General features: G+C 42.1%; 1 protein-coding gene across 1 annotated transcript in view; it reads left to right on the forward strand.

Annotated features, from left to right (window-relative positions):
* Positions 1-21,056, forward strand: part of LOC119389671 (uncharacterized) — a 324,685-nt gene that overhangs the window by 264,853 nt on the left and 38,776 nt on the right. The window contains 41 exon segments of the mRNA XM_037657032.2: positions 205-273; positions 570-632; positions 763-828; positions 924-1,004; positions 1,410-1,535; positions 1,693-1,755; positions 2,372-2,614; positions 2,771-2,863; positions 3,466-3,594; positions 4,110-4,178; positions 4,871-4,996; positions 5,122-5,184; positions 5,710-5,829; positions 6,441-6,512; positions 6,602-6,664; positions 6,862-6,924; positions 7,107-7,169; positions 8,085-8,279; positions 8,839-8,964; positions 9,120-9,182; positions 9,331-9,450; positions 10,425-10,493; positions 10,594-10,656; positions 10,774-10,836; positions 10,941-11,003; positions 11,400-11,582; positions 12,274-12,456; positions 12,712-12,780; positions 13,011-13,079; positions 13,588-13,770; positions 14,540-14,605; positions 14,742-14,810; positions 15,273-15,452; positions 15,665-15,733; positions 16,179-16,451; positions 17,357-17,422; positions 17,551-17,733; positions 17,824-17,904; positions 18,523-18,702; positions 19,226-19,480; positions 20,651-20,722. Of these exon segments, the coding sequence (XP_037512960.2) occupies positions 205-273; positions 570-632; positions 763-828; positions 924-1,004; positions 1,410-1,535; positions 1,693-1,755; positions 2,372-2,614; positions 2,771-2,863; positions 3,466-3,594; positions 4,110-4,178; positions 4,871-4,996; positions 5,122-5,184; positions 5,710-5,829; positions 6,441-6,512; positions 6,602-6,664; positions 6,862-6,924; positions 7,107-7,169; positions 8,085-8,279; positions 8,839-8,964; positions 9,120-9,182; positions 9,331-9,450; positions 10,425-10,493; positions 10,594-10,656; positions 10,774-10,836; positions 10,941-11,003; positions 11,400-11,582; positions 12,274-12,456; positions 12,712-12,780; positions 13,011-13,079; positions 13,588-13,770; positions 14,540-14,605; positions 14,742-14,810; positions 15,273-15,452; positions 15,665-15,733; positions 16,179-16,451; positions 17,357-17,422; positions 17,551-17,733; positions 17,824-17,904; positions 18,523-18,702; positions 19,226-19,480; positions 20,651-20,722 (4,515 nt within the window).

Here is a 21,056-nt window from a genome sequence, read left to right on the forward strand (position 1 = left end):
TGCGTAGTCATGCATGTGTCTGCAGCTGGAAATTTACTTGTATACATCTGACAAGAACAAACTTTTCATTTCTTTTCATCCTTGCGTGCATGGTTTGCATTGAAATGTCTGGTGGTCTCATTTTGCGCTATTATTTTGTTTCACTTTCTGCTGTTTGGGTTATTACAACTTGTCGGTGTTTCACCATTTGCCTTTTTATTGTAGAAAATATTCCCTGCTCGAGTGATGACGGATGCCCGATTGGAGAGTTCTGTTACAAGGGGCTCTGCAGAGGTGAGCTTGTAGACATCATCAGAAATTAGTTGTGCTTGGTACTGTCATAATTATTTAGTTAACTCAAAAAGGTGCTCTTATTTATTTGTTTTCTTCCTGCCCCTGTGAAAAGAGGAGATATTGAATTTTTGATACTTGAGGAGTTCAATCAGCTGACACCCTAATTATGACAACTTTTAGTTTCATTTGTCCAGACCTTATTTAGCAAAGCGCTGAGTAATGTACTAGTCGACTCCTTACCTTGCAAGCACATGTGGCCTACCTTATATTTACTGAAACCTCAATCTCTTTTTCAGTCTATTGCCAATCAGACAGAGAGTGTGGTAGCAACGAAATCTGTGAAGATGGTCGATGCAGAGGTAAGCACATTGCATCTTAGATGGTGTCGTTTTAAAATAACATTGAATTTGATTGTCAAGGAATCGGCGATCATCAGCAAACATCATTGGAAACATGTTAAGTCACGATCGCTGTCTTGTTCATTTGCAGAAATTTGCCGATCCAACAGCGACTGTCCCGACCAGTTCCGATGTGTTACTGGAAACTGTGAGCCAGGTTGGTTTAGAAATCATTTTTACAAATGATTCGGTTCATCTCGAATAGCTTAGGATCATTTGCTGAACCAATGTGTTTGTTTTTCTTTTTTTCAGTTGACAGATGCTTTACCAACACCGAATGTAGCGAAAACCAAATTTGCAGATCAAGTGAGAGGGGGTACGACACTTGTGGAGGTGAGTGAAAAATACGAAAAAACTGGTGTCCATAACCAAAGCTCATTGCACAGTAAAAACAAAAACTGCTTCTCGTAATCCAGAAACGTTTTGAGTGCTATCATTCTCGCATCATATCTTAAGCCATGTGAGCTCTGTTACATTATCGTCTTGTCTGATGATAAACTGCATTTCACCTCAGCGCACACAAACTTAGAGAAAGTCGTTTTACTCGTAGATGGAGTCTTTCACGCTGTTTGTCAGTCATAAATATTTGGATTTTGAGCTATCAGGTACCAAGCTCTCTCATTGGGGTTAATGTTTCAACTCCACAGTCTTGTTAAAAAGCAGTAATGTGGAACCCATGCCAACTGGCAAGCCAATAAGCTATGGGCACTAATTCAAGCATGTTTGGGGCTATTCCAGATCCTTGTGAGAACATCCTCTGTGGTAGGAATGCCATCTGCATCTCCAACAAGCACAGTGCCATCTGCCAGTGTCTAGACGGATATGTTGGTGATCCTCTCGATCAAAGACAAGGCTGCATCAAAGGTGCGAAGTATTTCCTCATTCTGTTCTCTCCTAGGTAGTAGTGCTTAAATGTATTGACACTCGGATCAAAGGCACTAATGTCAACCCATAAATGAAAACTAAACACGATTGGTTATGTAATACACGTGTCACTCACTTTGTTTCTGTCTATTCACAGCTGACTGCTTCAAGCATGAGGACTGTCCGACAAGCAGGATCTGTAATGAACACAAGTGTGTTGGTAAGTGTGTGCACTCTCTAGAGAATTACTAACTTTGAAATGTACAGACAAAAATTTGATAAAGAAAGAAATAATTGTTTAACCTAGGCTAGGCTAGACGACACTAAGCTAGATCTTACCTAGACTAGGCTAGAGTACTATAATGATCGCGAGGTGTTCTTGCTTGTAAAAAATTAAGTTATGTCACACAGTACGGCAAGAGCCACTTACGTGCCTGTTATATGGAATAGAGAAAGAATAGCCTAATAGTACTACTACGGGTAAATATGTGGTCACAACTAAATGCTCACAGACTTCCTCCAGGTAATAGCATGACAGTTTCTTCTGTGGTCATCGTGATATTTTATGGCACTATTGTGCCATTTGGCTCATAATTCAACCTCGTGTGCAAATGCAAAGGAACTTCAGCACCTGCAGCAAGGAACCACACAGAAGCTATCTCTAACAAAATGTTGGCAAATTAAGGAGAATTTTATTCCAGCATAAATCATAGATGGAACGGGTCGAACTTAAAGATAACTTTCAACAACACTATTTACTCATCCAAATGAAGTTTACTGTCGCAGAATGAGAGATTAAGCTTTCTTCAAATCGAGACTTTTTTTTTCCCCCTAAGATCCATGCATAATGAGGCGTGGCTGCGGAGCCAACGCTGTCTGTGAAGCGAGAAACCATGCTGCCATCTGCCGCTGTCGGGACGGCTACGAAGGCGACCCTGTGACTGGCTGCCAGCTGATTGACTACTGTCTGAAGCAGAACCCTTGCCACCCGACGGCAATCTGCAAGAACAAATTCGGTGGAGCCACGTGCGAGTGTCCGCCAGAAAGGCACATCGGGAACCCCAACAAAGCACCCGGATGTGAGTTTTCCTTACTCGTTCAAGCGTTAACACTTCAAATAAGCACCTCTCTCACCTTTAGTGGGAGTGTTTTAGTTTTGGATAAGAAGGGAGTGTATTTTGCAATAATAGCGTGGTATTAATTCATTTTCTTTCTCATTTATTTCCTGCTGAAAGGCCGGCATCCAAACGAGTGTCCCAACGGAGATTCGGACTGCCCGCCAACTGCAGCTTGTCTCTCAGACGGTGGTGGACCGCCAATGTGCAAGAGTGAGTGGTTATTCCTGGAAATGTTTCACACATGACACACGACCACGTAACTTCTGGAACAAGTGAAGGGGGGTTTCTTCTCGGATTTTGTGAGACTGATAAAACAAGACATTTGTGCTTCTGTTGAAACTTATCTTGTGCAGTCTTAGTATTTGGACAAACACAAGTGCTCTGATGTACACATTTTCTGCCTGCTCGGTTTTCTTGTTTGCAAACTTTCAATTGCATTCTGGTGTGAACACAAAAGAATGCTCGAAATGTACACCAACGATGCACCAGTTATCCGAGCTTTGAGTTCAGAATCAAGTGCTTTGTGTCTCTCCTGCATTTCTGTGTCCTCTACAGATTTATTGTGCGTATGAATTAGCTGGCACTTCATACTTGAGGGTTGAGACAGGATTACACCATCCTTATTGAAGCACCCAACAGCCAATTCAGTCGCTTAGAAACCTATATGGTATCCAAATGTCATGACACATTGCTTTCTATGGCAGCTTTGACACCGCACTTTAAAACCTCCCCTAGGCAATGTATACCTCTAGCAGCTAATTATTTGTGTAGTCGGTGCGCACGTCACAAAAGACCTGCATCACTGCTTGCAGGTCCCTGTGGCCTTCCCAACACCTGTGGTCCCGACGCCATCTGTCGGGTGGAGAACCACAGGCCCAACTGCTTCTGTCCGCATGGTTTCACTGGGCAGCCCTACAACAACCTTCAGGGATGTGTTCGAAGTGAGTGCTCATTTGAGCAACCCTGAAACTCTTAGTCCTGATTCACAGCTGGTGCTGTGACAGTGAGGTTTTATCATGTCACCATCACAGCACTGTAGTCCTTCATGAGAGAGCATTTTCTCCCTGCTTTCTCTTCAAAAATGGGCTGCTGCCGGCGTTAACATCGCTGGCCACCATCACCAGCATGTCATGTTTTAGGAGAAACCGGCGAGTAAACACCGTCTCGTGACGGGCACTGGTGCTGTGACTGTGACATGACAGAGCGTTTGATGGCTGTGCAAATCTGGCCTTCCCATTTGGCAACAGCTTTTAAGTCTTCAGCAAAACAGGCACATCATGAAAGCTTAAGTCACGAAAAAAAAAAAACACCCCGGGCACCAAGTGTGTCTCTCCTTCTGTGTTTTCCTCATTTTGTCATGTCTTACCAACTCGACAAAGTTTCTACTTTTTTTCTGTTCAGAGTCCTTATTCTTCATTACCCCCACATCGCTTACGCGATGTTTCATACGTTTCAGTTCCTCCATTCTGTGATGATGACAGAGCTTGCCCAGCCCCCATGGTCTGCGAGAAACGCCGGTGCAGACGTGAGTTTGTGACTTAATGTCAGCACTCTTTCTCAACACCTTAAGAATGAAGTTCTGAAGTACTTTTTAGATGCAACATTAAAAAGTGTTTGTGCACTCAAGTATTATTGTACATATGAGTCAAAGTCTGAAAGTGCAGGGAGTTCACAAGTCCAGTTAAACATGAGACAGTATCAATGTCTGCAGCCTCTTCTTACCATTTTTTCAATGATAAATACTACAGTACTAGTATTTGTCTGCTTGCACAATGGCAGCACTATGTTCTTTTTGCCATGTTTCTCACTGTTCTTTGTCTTGTGGACTTTTTGATACCCTCACCATAAAAAAAATATTTAAAAAACATATGCATTATTTTTGTCAACAGCAGTGTGCAATAAAGCATAGCTTTAGTTATTTCATTGTACATGTTGATGATTCAACTACATGCACTGCATGTAGGGCCAAGAGATGTCTTAGTCAGTGTAAAACAACCCAATTGTATTTTTTGTGTATGTAAATGATGTAAACGGAGAAACAAGATTTGATTGCATATTGCATTTTGTGGAGTTTATGCGATGGTATTGCCAAAGCATTGACCTACTTGCAATACTAGGATTGGTGGTACGTAACTATGACAGCATACTAGCCATGGTTCCTTTTGGTGCCTGCAAAAATGTCATCTCTATCTGTCTCTTTTCTCCGCATCTCTTCAGCTCCCTGCTCAAAGAGGGACGAATGTGCAGCCCGTGAGCTTTGTGTTGATGGCCACTGCATCCAAGGCTGTTTGCAAGACAAGGACTGCCTTGACAAAGAAATATGTTTGGACCGAAATTGCATTGGTAAGTGATTTGTGCATTATAAGCAATTTTCTGCCTTTATTAATTGATTATCTAAACAGAAAAATAAAAGATTTATAAGTGCCGACATTACAAAGTGTTGAAAAACCTTTTGTGACTTCTCCCAGTTGGTTGCCGGAAAGACGAAGACTGCCGTTACAATGAAGCTTGTGTTCTGAACAGCTGCAAGAGTAAGAAAAATTACTTTGTTTCTGTTTTATCTATGACTTGTATCTCTGTCTGGTTGATGTAGCTCATTACTGCCCTTTATCATTTATTAAAAGTTAAATAAATTTAACACTTGTTTTCTCAGACAATGATAATAAAAAAATACATCATTCTAGGAGGCTTATAACGAAAAGCATGATATGACTTACAGTGTATGAGACCGCTTTCTCATATCACTGTGGAAGCTTTATTTCTATCTATTACATATCTGCTTTTGTTTTTGTAATATATTCTTGTTTTCTAGCTCTACTGCTTAGCAAAGTAAGTAAATCACATAAATGGAACTTTTCTAGCAATTCAAACAGTGCATATAATATCGTTAAATATGCTTCTCAATAGGAGGTCTCTCCCTGCTGTCGCATGTTCTAAATAGGAGGGTGATCGTCTGCGGGTTTGCTTATACCATCAACGTCGGTCTATTTGTTTGCTGTTCTTGTCGCGATGTTTACGTGCCCGTAAGCAATGCGATATTCAATTCTGGCCCATAGACCCCTGCGACAGTCCGACAGCCTGCGGAACCAATGCCGAGTGCCAAGTGATCAACCACCGGACGGAATGCCACTGCCCAAACAGGTTCACTGGAAACCCTCACATCTCGTGCCAACGTGGTAAGTGTTCATTTAGGGAATCACCTGGGCACATGACCTTGCCAGTTTGCCAGAAACATGTGTGTTGTCACATGTTGGTGAGAGTATGCAACATCAGAATGCCAAGGATGGCACTGGTTATAAACATTGAGAAAAGAAACATGAGAGGCTAATGCAGGCATGTTTGACATTCTAGTGGTACCACTAATATTGGTTACAAGCTACACATTTTTGGAGTATTTGTGTCTGGCTGGGCCAGTACCATAGAGCAAAGATGTCATTAAATATAGGTACTTTATTGTGCATGTTTGAGGGCTAACCTGGGCATTTTCTTCATTGTAAAAGCATTGTCAAAACATAAGAGCCAAGCAAACTCCGAAATGTCAGGTAGAGTAAAGTTCTTTTTTTGTGACATCTATCCTCCAGGGTCTTACCAGTTCTATTTTTGCTTGAACGACTGAGAACACTGATCACAGCAATTTGGATTACACCTATAAGATCACCCGTTTTCTTTAATAATATGAATGATTCCATTTTTTTAATAGTTAACGTATAAACGAGGCCTTACTTCAATAACACACTGTGCCTGACAGCACTGCATGTATTCTGACTTTGTACGTCTGCTCTCTCAGTGTCGTCCTCGTGTCGAACTACGAGCGACTGTGGCGGATACAACTACGCCTGCGTCGAGACAAGGTGTAGAGGTGAGTGGTGTGCGTATATGACCGCTTGGTACGTTTCACTTTTGTCCTGTGTTGTCCAAATTTGACATTCTTTTTCTTTAACATTTCAGTGGAGTGCTCTTCCGATGGCGACTGTGCATATGGAGAACGCTGCTTCAACGAGAACTGTTATGGTAAGCTTTGTCATGTACAGCTTTGTCACTTCAGTATCACTTGAAGTATCAGTGAAAAAATCTTTTTTGCACGGTCATACATTGATTGTAGCATTTAGTCATCGACTATATGCGCCAAGCGATTGCCTCAGTAATGAAACTGCAGATGAAAGTAATGATTATAAAGATGACTCGTGACTACTCTGTGATTCTTCTAGCCCTCTGCCGATCGGACAATGAGTGCCAGGAGGGAGAGGTGTGCATCTCCAACAGATGTCAAAGTAAGCATTGCTTGACATTCTCTCCATTTTAATGACTGTCTTTATTTGCCTTACACCGATCTAAGTTCAATCTTTATTGACTACCCCAATGCTCTTTTTGTTTGTTTGTTTTTGTATTTAGTCATCTGTGTGTAACTACAATCTGGTTTACTGCTTTTTTTTTTCTTTTTTTTTCACTTTAGTTGGATGTCGCACTAACGAGCAGTGCTTGGACCATCTTGCCTGCGTCAGTAACCAGTGCAGAGGTAAGCTTCGCATTAAATTAACCTTCATCTCAGTAGAGGATGTTTGAGTAATAAATGATCAAGTTGATTTGAATGAAAATATATTAGAGAAATACAGGCTTCGAATTCTTCTGATTTAAAGGAAACTATTTCTTTATTAATATAAAAGAAAGTGGCAAAAAGAAATTCTGGTTTTGGTCAATGCACACATTTCTCTGTTGAAGTTCATTAAGCTGAACAGCTTGCAATGAATAATAATGAATAATAATAATGACACTTACTGGTTCACTTGAAATGGCCACTTCAAGTTGCCCATGAATCGTGCGTGAGCCTTTTTTTGTGGCATGTAGAATTCAAAATCATGATTTTCTTGCAAATTCGGTCATAATTTACCAATTCGACGTAATCAAATATCAAGTTCTTAAACAAATAATTTAATTTTGAAATGGAAAATTTTTATTCATATTCGAAATTTGTAATACATGCATGTTTCTTCTTTATAGTGTAATTTGATCATCAGTTCTATTCTGGCATGTACTCCGCTTTACATAAAAGGGGGAAAAAACAATAAATAAAAGAATACAATAAATGTTCTTGCCTTTTTTTGGTTGGTCATAAACTCGAATAGCCAAAAGGAAAATTGGAGAACACCATCCCAAAGTACTCGATCATTCTGTAGTAGCTATGAATTTATCCGAGAAGTTTATCCACTTTGACAGTACTATGACTGAAGCGACATACATTTAACTTAGTACAGATACTTGCTAGCATTCAGCACTTGTTTTATTGTATTATTTCTGCTTTGCCATTTCAGAACTTACTTTTTTTTTTGTTTACACACCATCTACTTGAGCTCTATTGTATGTTGCACTTTTCCTGTTTCGCTATTTGTTTTCTGATCTTTTCGTTCTTGTCTTCTGAACTTGAATCTCGCAGATCCGTGTGAAGGCAGTGCCACCTGCGGCCCCAATGCGGAGTGCAAAGTGGTCAACCACCGTGTCGTGTGCAGCTGCCCGGCCGAGTTCATTGGCCGTCCTCACGCCAACGTAGCTTGCGTGCGGAAGCCAGTTCGTTGCACGCACAATCAGGAGTGCACCCCAGGACACATCTGCTACTTGGGATATTGTAGAGGTGAGCACCATAACATGAACAGGAGAAACACTAACACCAAACATCCACAGTACACAAATTATAATAGCACAGCCATTGCAGGGGTGAAGGGGTCACAGTTTAGCGGACGACAGGGTAATAAATAATTATTATATACGGTGATAGCTATACTGCACTTATTACAGAGACCAAATTCCTTCCAGGATTAGCCTGTGTGGTTCCGTTGATAAAATTCAGTCACCTTTCATTTATCGTTATTTAGACCATCATTACATAGTTGTCAAGGGGAATGGCCTAAACACTCACAAATTAAGTCTGATGTAGTGCCTATGCCTCCACTCACCTTTTTAACTGCTGACACACATGGATGTTAACAAAGTTAAAGGGTCATTTTTGTATACTATATTAAAAAACAGTTAGGTTAAGAATTTCATTAACTCAAGTATCGGCAAGAAATTTATATGAATGAAATGGAAATGATGGTGCGAGTGGAACGCTAACATGCACACTTACTGATCTTTAGTGTGTGTTATGTGCTTTGAGGTTGAGAGTAAGTCTGCATCTCGCAAATCCATTACAGTGTCATGCAGCAGCAACCAGGACTGCGCCTTGAACGAAAGGTGCGTGGAAAACCGGTGCCACGTTCAGTGCCATCGTGACCGTGAGTGCTTTGACTGGGAAATCTGCGAGCACAACTTCTGCAAAGGTGGGTAACCTGGTTGATCCAGCGATCGTTGCATTCACTGGGCATATTGCATTCTTTCTTTTGTTGAGTGCTTAGTGCAGTACGTTCAGCTTGGTTATGACAGATGACTCATTTGCTTTCTTTGTTCCACTGTCATCTCTCTCGCAAACTTGCAGTTGGTTGCCGTGCCGATACCGATTGCCCTGCCGACCAGTCTTGCATCAAGAACCATTGCATCAGTAAGTGTGAAATCTGTCAAAACACAAGAGATCCCTGCTCAGATGTGTAATCTTATTTGTCTTTCAGTACTAGCACAAACTAATGTATTACTGCTATTACAAGTGAAGTTATCTTAAGATAGTTATAAAGTCATGCTTCTTATTCCAGATCCCTGTGAGGCACCCACAGCGTGCGGAACGAATGCCTTGTGTGCAGTTCGAAGCCACCAGGAGATCTGTAGCTGCCCACCCGGCCTCGTTGGAGATGCACATCTCGAATGTGTCAGAGGTTTGCAGTCTTCGATTCTCTTGTCCTTACCAGGGATTTTTCGGAAAATCCACTTTGCTTTCTTTATGTTTCCTTCTGAACCACTACTGTAAAAGCACATAGTTTCACAGTTCAGGTTTTTCATGAAATGGGGAAATCAAACACACTTGCAATGGCTAAATGTCACTCTCCTTTTGATGAAGGCTTAGGGGCTAAAATTTATGTGGATCTATTTAAGAGATGGAAAGATCAGAGTGTCGATTCAAGGTCAAATGTTGGTGCATGTATGCTGGCTGTGAATAAAAGGTGGAGTATAGTTTTACTGTTTATGTTGTACTATACTGATTATGTAACAGTGGTCTTTTATAATGCAGAGGAAGTGTCACTGGAAGAAACAGAGTTTAGGGCGGTACAATAGTAATGAGATTATGAAATGTGCAGGTGTAAAATTGTTTCTATTTACACCTAATATGCCGTGGTCACACTTTGCATTTTAAATAATCATTAAAACTGAAGCACCCTCAAATCTAACAGGCTTATCAGCCTTCTCCTCTGTTCTCACAAGATAAAGCCAGCAAGGCTCGTCGATTTCAGGTGCCCTTGTTTTCAATGTTCATTGAAGGTGCACGTGTGGCCATTGCATATTATTTGAGAGACATTGTTTGAAGCTTGAACTTAATAATGTGCAATGTTACCTAGATTAGATGAGGCATGACTTAAGCTTGAGCAAAGCATACAGACACAAGAGACAAGATAGCACCTCTACTGTCTTTCTCATCTGTGTCTTGCGTTATCTGTGATGGCCAGCACTGCAGTGAATAATTGGAGATCTCTAAAGAGAGGCTTTTGGTCTGCTATGAACTTAGAAGTATGTCACAGCCGTAATGTTGTTTTCATTACATTTTATAGCACAGCTGTTAGCACATAGAAGCACATATGAATTGAAGAAAAACGCCAGCACACAATTGCAATGCTGTGCTTGGTTTATCTTTCAGAATCTAAGGAATGCCATGCAAATGATGAGTGTGGTCTCGGAGGTTACTGTGAAGCCACTATTTGTAGAGGTAAGGCATCAGCAACACGAAAGCATTCGCACTAAAGCTCAGTACTTGCAGCTTTGATAAAGTGATGATTCTTCACTCTTGTTTTCTTGTTTTTATACAGTTGCATGCAGCAGTGACAATGAGTGCTTCAACAATGAACGTTGCGTTGAGGAGAGGTGCAGCCGTGAGTACCAGATTTCGCGTGTTGTTGAATGCTCTCCGTGAATGTACATTGTTGAATATTTTGCACTTATATCTTTACTAATCTTCGTTTCGTTCTGCAATTTTCTCTTTCTTTTAGTGATTTGTACAACCGATACATTGTGCCCGCGGAACCACATTTGCGAACGAGGACTGTGCCTTCGTGAGTATCGTGCATCGAAATGATTCTTTGTTCGATTCTGTGCCTCGGATTTGCATTAGGCAAATGGGGGCCAAAATATTTTTCTGTGTTTTTTAACCCAACAGCCGGGTGCCGGTCGGATGCCGATTGTCCAACCACAGAAACCTGCATCAATCGTCAGTGCTTGAGTGAGTTCCTGTTCCCTGCATGGACATTTTCCGAGTGCTCGCTTCTATTGCCTAAATGTACTACATTTTCATGCTTATTACTTGCACCAAAAGTTCGAGGTGGTTGAATACAATAGGTAAGTTACGAGTTAAGCACTAATTTTGTCTTCAGCTGAGCGTGTCTTTACATTCTTATCGTCACTGCTAAGGGGTTCATGCGCTGAACAAGCTTTGCAATTTTCTCTGCTGCTTTTCTCCCATTAATAAATAAGGTGGGTTTAACTAAATGCCGTTTCCCTCAGTTTTCCACCTTAGCATCTAAATGAAGTGTATTTTGACGTACTAGTTGTCCGTGATAGCGCTATAGGCTTTACCATGATTTCCATGCTGACGTGTGTGTGTGCTGCCTGAATGCAGACCCATGTGCGAGCCCCACAGCTTGTGGACCCAACGCTCAATGCCAGCCGGTGAACCACCGTGCGTACTGCACCTGTCGCTCGGGCTACACTGGCGACCCCCAGGTGGAATGCTCCAAGGTGGAATGTGTGATCGATGCCGACTGTGGCGTCGGAAAGATCTGTCAGAACTACAGGTGCCTTGGTGAGTGTGTTCGTTATGTGTAGCACTCGTTATCTCATGCCTCACCTAGTTATAGAACGTTAGGTTAATTGTACACCCTTAGCCACATAAGAAAAAGTATTTGATAGGCAGATAATACCCTACTTGGCAAAAGTTTCCTCACAGAGCTCCTATCTTGTGTAAAGTAATAAGAAGTATGTAGTTGAACAAGAAATTCGTTGGAGCCAATGCTTTGACAGGAGTGACTCCAGCAAAATGTCATGTTCAATGACTTCTCGTCACTTCGGGCCTTCATCTTCCCCTGAACTTCTCTCTTGATTGGACTAAGTTTGCACGAGACACTTTAGAATTTGATGATCTGGTAAGTGACAGTTTAACGCTCGCTCTCTGTACGAAAGTGTAGGCACGTATCATTCATTTGAACAATTTACAAATATTCAAGAACTTTGTAGTGTATGTTCAGCATTTGCCATCTCTTCACTAGCTCTTCAATGTCATCATTTCAGGCTGTTAGCACAAAAGTTTCAGGAATCCAGATTGCATTGCCAACAACTGGAACTAACTTATGGCTATGAAAACACTAGCAAATGGTTTGGCATCTGCAAGACATCACTGGTGTGATGAACTTTTCACAGTATGCAGTCCAACCTTGACAAAAGGCACACCAAGATGATCAACTTTAGCATAATGCGTTTCATCATGTTCATTACAGAGGGCTGCCGGTCGGACGTCAGCTGCCCAGACGACAAGACGTGCATCAGTCGACAGTGTCAGAACCCGTGCCAATTTGTCGGAGCCTGCGGCTTGAACGCTCTATGCAAGACGGTCAACCACCGTCTTACGTGCACGTGCCCGCCGCAGACTCTGGGAGACCCTTACACGGAGTGCTTGACTGGTTAGTGCACAGGCCGGCACTCAATTTCACTTTCTTAGCAGCAGTTATGCTAGATTTTCCCGTTATGTTGCAGTCCACTTAAGAAGATACATATTTGCTACTCAAAAAGAAAGAGAGAGAGAGAAAGAGAGATCCCATTGTTTAAACTGTGGTTGTGATCATATTAGAACTGAAAAACATAGCAAAGCACAGCTGCTGTAGCATAACCCACCTAATTAATAAAACTACAATTATTACCTTAATTTTTTGTTTCAGATCCTGACATTTGCAGTCGAGAACATGACTGTGGTCCTGAGAGGACTTGTGATAATGGAAGATGCATAAGTGAGTGAACTACATCGTTTGTACCTGATAAACTTTTTATTCTTAAAATAATACATTGCATTTTTTTTTTGTTGTCAGGGAGTGTAAAGCATAAACTTTTGTGTTTTACACCACAGAATGAGCTTGTAACCCCTTTCATATTGGATATCTTATGAAAGACTATCAAAAGGTTTTTGTCTGCGTGTTTGCGTGTGTGCCCTATCCTGACCTTCTTCTTTCCTCTTGATTAGCCAAAGTCGAGTGTACCACTGACGAGGAATGTGCCCTTGGAAAAGTCTGCGAATCACATCGGTGCTTTGGTAAGGAAAAATTTGCTCTTTATGACCACGTCCACTTTTTAGGCTGTGCAAAATTAAACCTAGTCAGTCAAGCCACTGAATTGCCCCAAGATAAATCACAGTTTTGAAGTTGCAGTAAGAAGGAAACTTATTTCAAATGTCAAAATAGAAGTCTTCGAAATTTTCCACCTTGAATTATGGTGTATTCTTTTATCATAATAGCGATTAGAAATGGGAAAACTTGACAGACTGCTAAAACATATTGCCTGCTTATTTTTGTCTAAACTTCTAGTTTAATTATTGTGCAGCTTATCATGAAATTAAAAAGTCAACATCATTTGCTGCAGTTCATTGCTTTTAATTGTCTGCATATTACACTTCAGTAACAGTACGTTGTTGTATTGGACTGCCAAGTTTTTATTTTTGCTATCTCTTCAGGTTAAGATGGGGTAGGTTTGTTCGATACTGTTCCACCTGTGTGTTGTGAATAGTGGCTGATTAAAAGCGTCATCACTTTTGTCACTTCCAGATGGTTGCCGTGGCGACCACAACTGCCCTATCAACCAGGGCTGCTATCAGGGCCAGTGCCAGAATCCATGCAGCGTTCGTGGAGCCTGTGGCATCCATGCTGACTGTGTTCCTGAACATCACCGTCCCCACTGTTTCTGTCCAGCTGGTTTCAATGGCAATCCCCAGTTTGAATGCAAGAAAAGTAAGCGAAAAAAACACCAGTCTTGTATTTCAAGTGTAGCAGTGCAAATTGTGCGGCTACCATATTGTCGATAGTTGATTATCTCTGACACCCTCTTTTCTTTTCTCTCTTCTTTTTTTTCAAACATGTGTGCTTGTTTTTACACCTCTGTTGCACAGTACCACTGCCGACAACACCGTTGATATCACTACACACTATGTAGGCTATTCTTGGGTTCAATAACAGATGTAAAATTAATTTTCTGGCAGATAACGAATGTTCGATAATAGATGTAACTAAAGCATGGGCTGTCATGCAGCATCACTTAGTTAAATAAACCTCTGCAAGCCTTCTTTATGCAGAAGCTGCAAAGGGCCTTGTGGAATTGATAACGTATGAATTGCAAAGTCACGAATTAATTTTGAGGATGTCACTCATGTCTCAGCATAAATTCTAGAGTGACATGCCAAGCTGTTCTAGCCTTGAAGAAGACAAGTCCACTTGTCGAAACGTCGGCTCGATCACCCGCCCCGTTTACGGATTTTTTCATCGCAAGCTTCCATCTTCCACTTCCTGCCGTTTTTCGGATGCCAAGCTTAACAGCAGATATAACAATACATAGTCTGGTGTTCAGCGTACTATACAGATGGATTATGGCTTACCAGGTTGTGATGATAGGGGACTGCACGAGATAAAAACAGTTGATTCAGTCTACATAGTCAGGGTATTTTTGTTAGTAGTGTGCACTGGCTGGTTGTTCTAACTTTTTTACTTTTGCCTTATTTTTCAGGTCAAGGCTGCCGTGTGAACGAAGACTGCTTGCCCGGTTTGATCTGCCTTCGTGGCCAGTGCTCTCGTGAGTTCAACGTTTAACCTTATGCAAACGAAATACACAGCTGCATTGTGAAATTGCGCACTTTTAATCTAAGCCACTATGCAGGCTTTTCGGTTGCTTGACACTCTGTTACAATGTTACGTTTGTCTATTTACAGCGTCTGACTTCTGTGCATCCGACAATGACTGCAACAGAGGAGAGATCTGTGACAACACTAGATGCGTTGGTAAGGCTCTTCGATGATTACTACTACTAAATGAATAATAGACTTTTCTTTTATTTTAGCATGTCTAATACAGCACCTTATAATTGGAAGATGGCTAGAGGCATTGTAGTGCTGACCTGATTTAGAGATCTCCTATATCGGGTGAACAAGCTACATGTTCCTAATTAGCATAGCTAAATGTAGATGCATATTCAATCGATCTTATGTTTGCAACTAATTCAATGTAAGAAAAACAGCTACTTATGGAAGCAGCAATGGATGCAACGTTCAGATGTTAGGGCACTCTTTCGAATGCAATTTTTTCGACGGCTATCGCACCATGTCTTACTAGCAGTGTAGCATCAACAAATTTCCCAACAAGACAGTCAATAAACTATCTATTCACTATGCAAAAGTCGCTATGGTCATGTTAGTGAACTGCCTAATTGTCATGTCATAATTTTTCTGTTTTTCCATTTCCAGCCGGGTGCCGTACGCACAGCGACTGCGACTTCTTCTTGGAATGCCGAGACAAGTTGTGCCAGGATCCCTGCAAGCCGGGTGTCTGCGGTGTCAACGCCCACTGCCAACCCATCAGCCACTCTGCGGAGTGCCGTTGCCCGCCAAACTTTGAAGGAGATGCCAAGGTTCATTGTAGGGAAGGTCAGTGCTTTCACTTGTGTACTTGTTTTCTTTTCATCGTTTCATCACTGTTAGTTGACGGTTATCAGTAACTGCTGTTAGTTGACGGTCATCATTACAACATGTTTCAGCAACATTTTATTAATATTCTTGCCATGATTAATATTAGGTAGAGGAACACATGACTGAAAGGGTTCAATATCTTTTCTGTCTGGCCTTTCCTCAACGTGTAGTGTCGGTTGAGTGCCACACGGACAAGGATTGTGGACTGGAGAAGATTTGCATCAGCAACCGTTGCATCGGTAAGACGTCATACTTCTCAGAGTGTCTATTCATAATGTATGCTTTCGTGATGGTCCTGTATGTTAAGACGTCCCAGAAGTGACCTTTTTCTCCTTCCTAAAGCACTAGCTTAATTGTTGCCTAGAACTCTGATATTCACAAGACTATTCTGCACATGAGCACTTCCTCATTTTCTGGCCTGCAATTACTTGCCACATAGCTACTGCAGAGATCATGTTGTCACCATGTTGATCATGTAGTGACCAACGCGATGGGAATACAATCACTGCACCATTAACAAATCTGAAGTTGCACTTAGGCAAGAGAACTCTTGTGATTTCAGGCCTAGATGTGAATCATGAAACAACTGCACTGCAAATTCTGTACAAGCACTTGTGAAAACCACAAAGAAAAGCCATTTGCACTTTGCAGCTCAGAAATTTACTGTTTATTGTTCTTTCTTAGTTGGCTGTCGCATAGACGAGCACTGTCCGTACGATAAGGCCTGCGTGGAGGGTGCCTGCCGCAACCCATGCTACCAGCGTGGAAGCTGTGGTATCAATGCCCTCTGCCGACCGCAAAACCACCGAGCGACGTGCACGTGCCCGAGGGACAAAGAGGGTGACCCCAGAGTCCACTGTACGGTACCACCACCAACAACGTCCGTGGTGCGCGTCGAATGCAGCGTCGACGAGCCCTGCGCGGAGGGATACATCTGCCGCCACAGCATCTGTGTCCGTAAGTATAGTGTAAAGCGCAACTCCAACCTTGTCTCTTTAGCTTCAAGGCATGCATAAATGCAACCCACCATGCTGGCTCATAGGCTATGATGTTCTACTGCAGAGTGCAAGGTCACTGGTTTATTTCAATTGAGGCAAAAAAGGCAGAGATGATTACATATTTAAGTTTAGATGCATGCTGCAGATAACATCAAGCAGTGAAAATTATTACTGAGCACTTTACAAAAAGATCACTCGTAGCCTAAATGTTGCTTTGGGATATTACCTTCAATGAATGAATGAATGAATCGATCGATCGACCAATAACTCAATCAATCAGTCAAGATGCAAATACACATGACAGTGGAAGAACTGCATTGTAAAATTTGCACACAACGCCAGCCAGAAAACAAGTGAAACACGGTTCTACATTTGATGCATGTTGTCGGTCTTGCAAAAATTTGAAAGACATTGTTTAAAGCTTGAACTTTATAATGTGCAATGTTACCGAGATTAGTTGAGGCGTGGATTGAGCAAAGCAGACAGACAAGAGAGACAAGATAGCACCTCTACTGTCTTTCTTATCTGTCTTTCTCATCTGTATGTATGTTATCTGTGATTTCACTTGAGTGTCACTGTGCTTTAAAAATAGGGTTCAAATTACTATAAATTAAGCTTGTAGCTTACCATGAGACAGATCTGCAAGCCACTGTTTATTGTCAATTCCTCACTTTTACAAATCTGTTCTTGCTGCTACAGAGCTCTGAACTTTGTGACATGAGCAGCTAGAGATCAACAATTGTATTCGGTGTTCTGCGAATCTTTTCACACAATGAAAAGCCAAGTATCATGTGGCAGTTAAGCAACATCTTGATCGGTGACTTTATGTGCTAATCTCTTTCGTCGATGAACTTTGCTTTCCAGTTGATGGCTGCTCCACCGATTCAGCTTGCAACCCTGGAGAAATTTGTGAACGGAGAAAATGCGTCGGTAAGCCTCTCCTCAACCTTCTAAGACTCAGCGAATGTGCAAGCGCGTTGTTATAGAAACTGCGATCAGTGTGATGTGCATGTAGATTAAATATATGATGCAAATTTTTCTTACTTTTTTTCTTCTAGTTGGTTGCCGCAGTGACTCCGACTGCACCTTCGACAAGGCGTGCGTGAATACTCAGTGCGTCAACCCTTGCATCATTCAAAACTCTTGCGGCCGACACACCAACTGTCGTCCGGTTGTTCATCGACCGCACTGTACCTGCAAGCCCGGTTACGAGGGCAACCCGTACGACTTCTGCAACAAGAGTAAGTGTTGAAAAAGCCGAATGCGTGCCTTGTTTTGTCCCCCGTTAGCAAGTAAGTCTCATTCATCTTCAATGTGTTCTCTCTCTGCAGTCGAAATCAGGCCACCGCCAGAATGCCTACACGACCGCGACTGCTATGTTGGCAAGATCTGTGAGACACACAACTGCATTGGTAAGTGTGGGCTTTCGGAAGCATTGCAAGCTGAAAAAAAAGCTGCACTAACTGCATTAGTGTTATCAAATGTCCTGTCAATGTTCTGTCAATGTTCTGTTTATAGACCTAGGTACCAGCTCGAAAAAGGAAACGCAAGGTCGTAGTTGTTTTCCTTTGGTAGACAAGGGATTTGCTACCATTCTCGTATTACATCAACTCACTACAGTCACTCAGTGGCCATGACAATCTGCTTTCGAATGTGAAGTCACAGGCTTGATTCCCAGCCACAGCAGCTTCGTTTGAAAAATGTATGTGCAGCTCTAGATCTAGGGGCACATTAAAGAATCTCAGATGGTCTAAGTTCATTTAGAAACTTCTAAATGCAGCATTCTTCATTGTCCATTGTTCTGTTTTGGAAGTTAAAGCTCGTTATTTGTATACATTCAATTTTGTTCTCATTCAGTTCAGGGGAAGCTATCGTAAAGGCCTGGGTGCGTCAGTTAACTAGTGTGCTGTTTCTTGTGATGTGGAGAGCATATGACGCTTGGGACATCTCACAGACCTTAATGCCAGTAGCTGTGCTGCAAGTTAATCTTAATCTTGCACTACCTTTCTTTCTTATGTGTGATTAAACAGAGGGATGCCGCAGCGATGCTAACTGTCCCTTCGACCAAGCCTGCATCGGTCGGCAGTGCCGTGACCCGTGCACTCCGGGCATCTGTGGCAAGAATGCCAGGTGCCTCCCGGTTAGCCACAAGCCAATTTGTGCGTGTCCGTCAGGACTCAGTGGTGATCCCAACATTGAATGTGCTGTGTGTAAGTGTAGCTCTTTTTCCTCTTCCTTCTATATATCCCACTATGGCTTCAACTGGGGCTTGTTGGTTATTGACGTGATGCAGTTTACTGGGCTTGGCTTGTTCCAGCACAAAAGATAAAAATAGTTGTTACTCCTTAGCCTATTTGTCCTCAGTCCTCAGTTGGATCTGACGAACCCTCATACACTGTAATGTATTTCATTGCACCATTTCTCAGTTTATTGATTCTCCTTTCCTCATTGTGGCACTGGGTCCCTGATACATATTGCTGGTTGTGGTGAATGATGGTCACCGTCATTCTGATATCCTTCTTTTCAGACAGCATACTGCTGCTTGCAATCCTAGTGTGCTTATTTTCTTTAACAGGTGAAACAGCAGGGAAACATAGGTTTACGTGAAGTCGCGCAACACTGTGGCAGTAACTTCCTTTAGCCGGTGTTTGAATTACATTTCTGCGAGGTGTGCCTGTTTAAACCGTGTTCCCAAACCTCAAAAAATCACTGCACATTTTGGCCTGTTTTCAGCTCGGCAAGAATTCTGCTTCCACGACAGGGACTGTCCCATCGGCCGCATCTGCGAGAAGGGATCCTGTGTCGATGCTTGTCGCACCGACGACGCCTGCGCTTACGACAAAGCGTGCATTCGCAACCGCTGTCAGAATCCCTGCAGTTTCACTGGTGTCTGCGGCATTAATGCCGACTGTCGTGCAGCGAACCATCGCCCTATCTGTTTCTGCCTGCCGGGCCTGACCGGAGATCCCAAGATTCATTGTGCTGAAGGTAGGTTGTCCACTCAATTACATCTCTCCAAAATCTTTCCTGTAATGTCAGTGTTTCAAATTTGCTTGTGTCATTCTATTTGTGTACCAAATTTCCCAGTAGATTGGGTGGTATCAGTGAAATAATAAGTGGTGTTCAGTTGCATTGTAGAAACATCAGCTTTTTTTTCTCCTCCATGGCCTCAATATTGTTTCTCATTATCGGTGAGTTTTTGTAGTATATTTAGTGAACCTAAAAATGACGTTGCCATCTTTTTGCTGATGTGTGTTCCTGTTATGGGACCTCCGTTTTATTATTTGTTAAAATCACGTCTATGGAATAGGTAGGTATGAGACAGGGGCGTAGCCAGAAATTTTTTTCGGGGGGGGTTCAACCATACTTCATGTACGTTCGTGCGTGCGTTTGTATGTGTGCGTGCTTATATACGCAAGCAAAACTGAAAAATTTCGGGGGGGGTTTGAACCCCCCCAACCCCCCCCTTGGCTACGCCCCTGGTATGAGAGCTCCGGAGGTGTAGTCACTAGTATTAAGTTCTCAGGGTATGCACTGCATCAAGCATTATGGCTGGCTTACTTAGTTATACATAACTGCAGTATCAGGCATTGTAGTTTAGCCAAAGCTGTACTACGCACTGTTTTCTGGCTAATGCGGTGCAAAACAATAATAAACAAGCTGCAAATGGCAATAAACTTTCCTGCATTCTGACAGAAATGAAAATTGCAGCACACATACCTGGTGTTGACAGCAGAAGCCTAACTAGGCACATCACAGCAACGAAAACTCAAAAGCGCGAAACTTTTGCGAAGTCCTACCTGCTTTAGAATCTTGTTGATGCTGTTTGGAGTTCATTTATACATACTGTATTGACGTATCACAGGCACAGCTTTCACCATATGTTTTCCTGGTCAACTCTATCAAAGTAGCACCATAAACAAAAGCCAGTGGCACCCACTTTTGTTGAATGTTGAGTATTTGTTGTAAATGTGGAATGTGCATTGATTATTGTAGGGCTACAGAAGCCTGATTTTGGGCCTACATTGATGCTGTTTTCTTTGCTGCCAGAAGGTTACTTTCAATTTACTTTCCTTTTTTTGTAGCCTATCGATAGCATAATTTATCACTATGTGAGTTCAATTTTTCTTAGGTCAGTTTGTTCTTTCCTTTTTTCAGTGAGAGAAGAAGGTTGCAAGCGTGACAGTGAGTGTACCTTTGGCGAGATCTGCGAGGACGGCTGCTGCGTTGGTGAGTCTGTTTGTCATTTAGCACCATTATACGCTCGACCACTAGCATAAGCACATCTGGCCAGCATTTCTGTTTCTTATGTCTAATAGGCAGGTTTTCTGATACCGACACTGAATTTATGCTCTAGCCAATAATTTTATTGCCTTCGACCACAGGACGTGGCAGCTTTAAGATAAGATAAGCTGCCCCTGTGACAATAACTCCATATCTCAATATCCCTACTCATCTTCCTCACTTTTTATGCACTGTACATCATATCAGACTGCTCCCTCAACTACACTCCGTTGTAATATGGACTAGACATCTTGTTGATGACGCATTGTACTTGTTGGCT

The sequence above is a fragment of the Rhipicephalus sanguineus genome, chromosome 4 (assembly GCF_013339695.2).
Source record: "Rhipicephalus sanguineus isolate Rsan-2018 chromosome 4, BIME_Rsan_1.4, whole genome shotgun sequence".
In the NCBI taxonomy this organism is placed as follows: domain Eukaryota; kingdom Metazoa; phylum Arthropoda; class Arachnida; order Ixodida; family Ixodidae; genus Rhipicephalus; species Rhipicephalus sanguineus.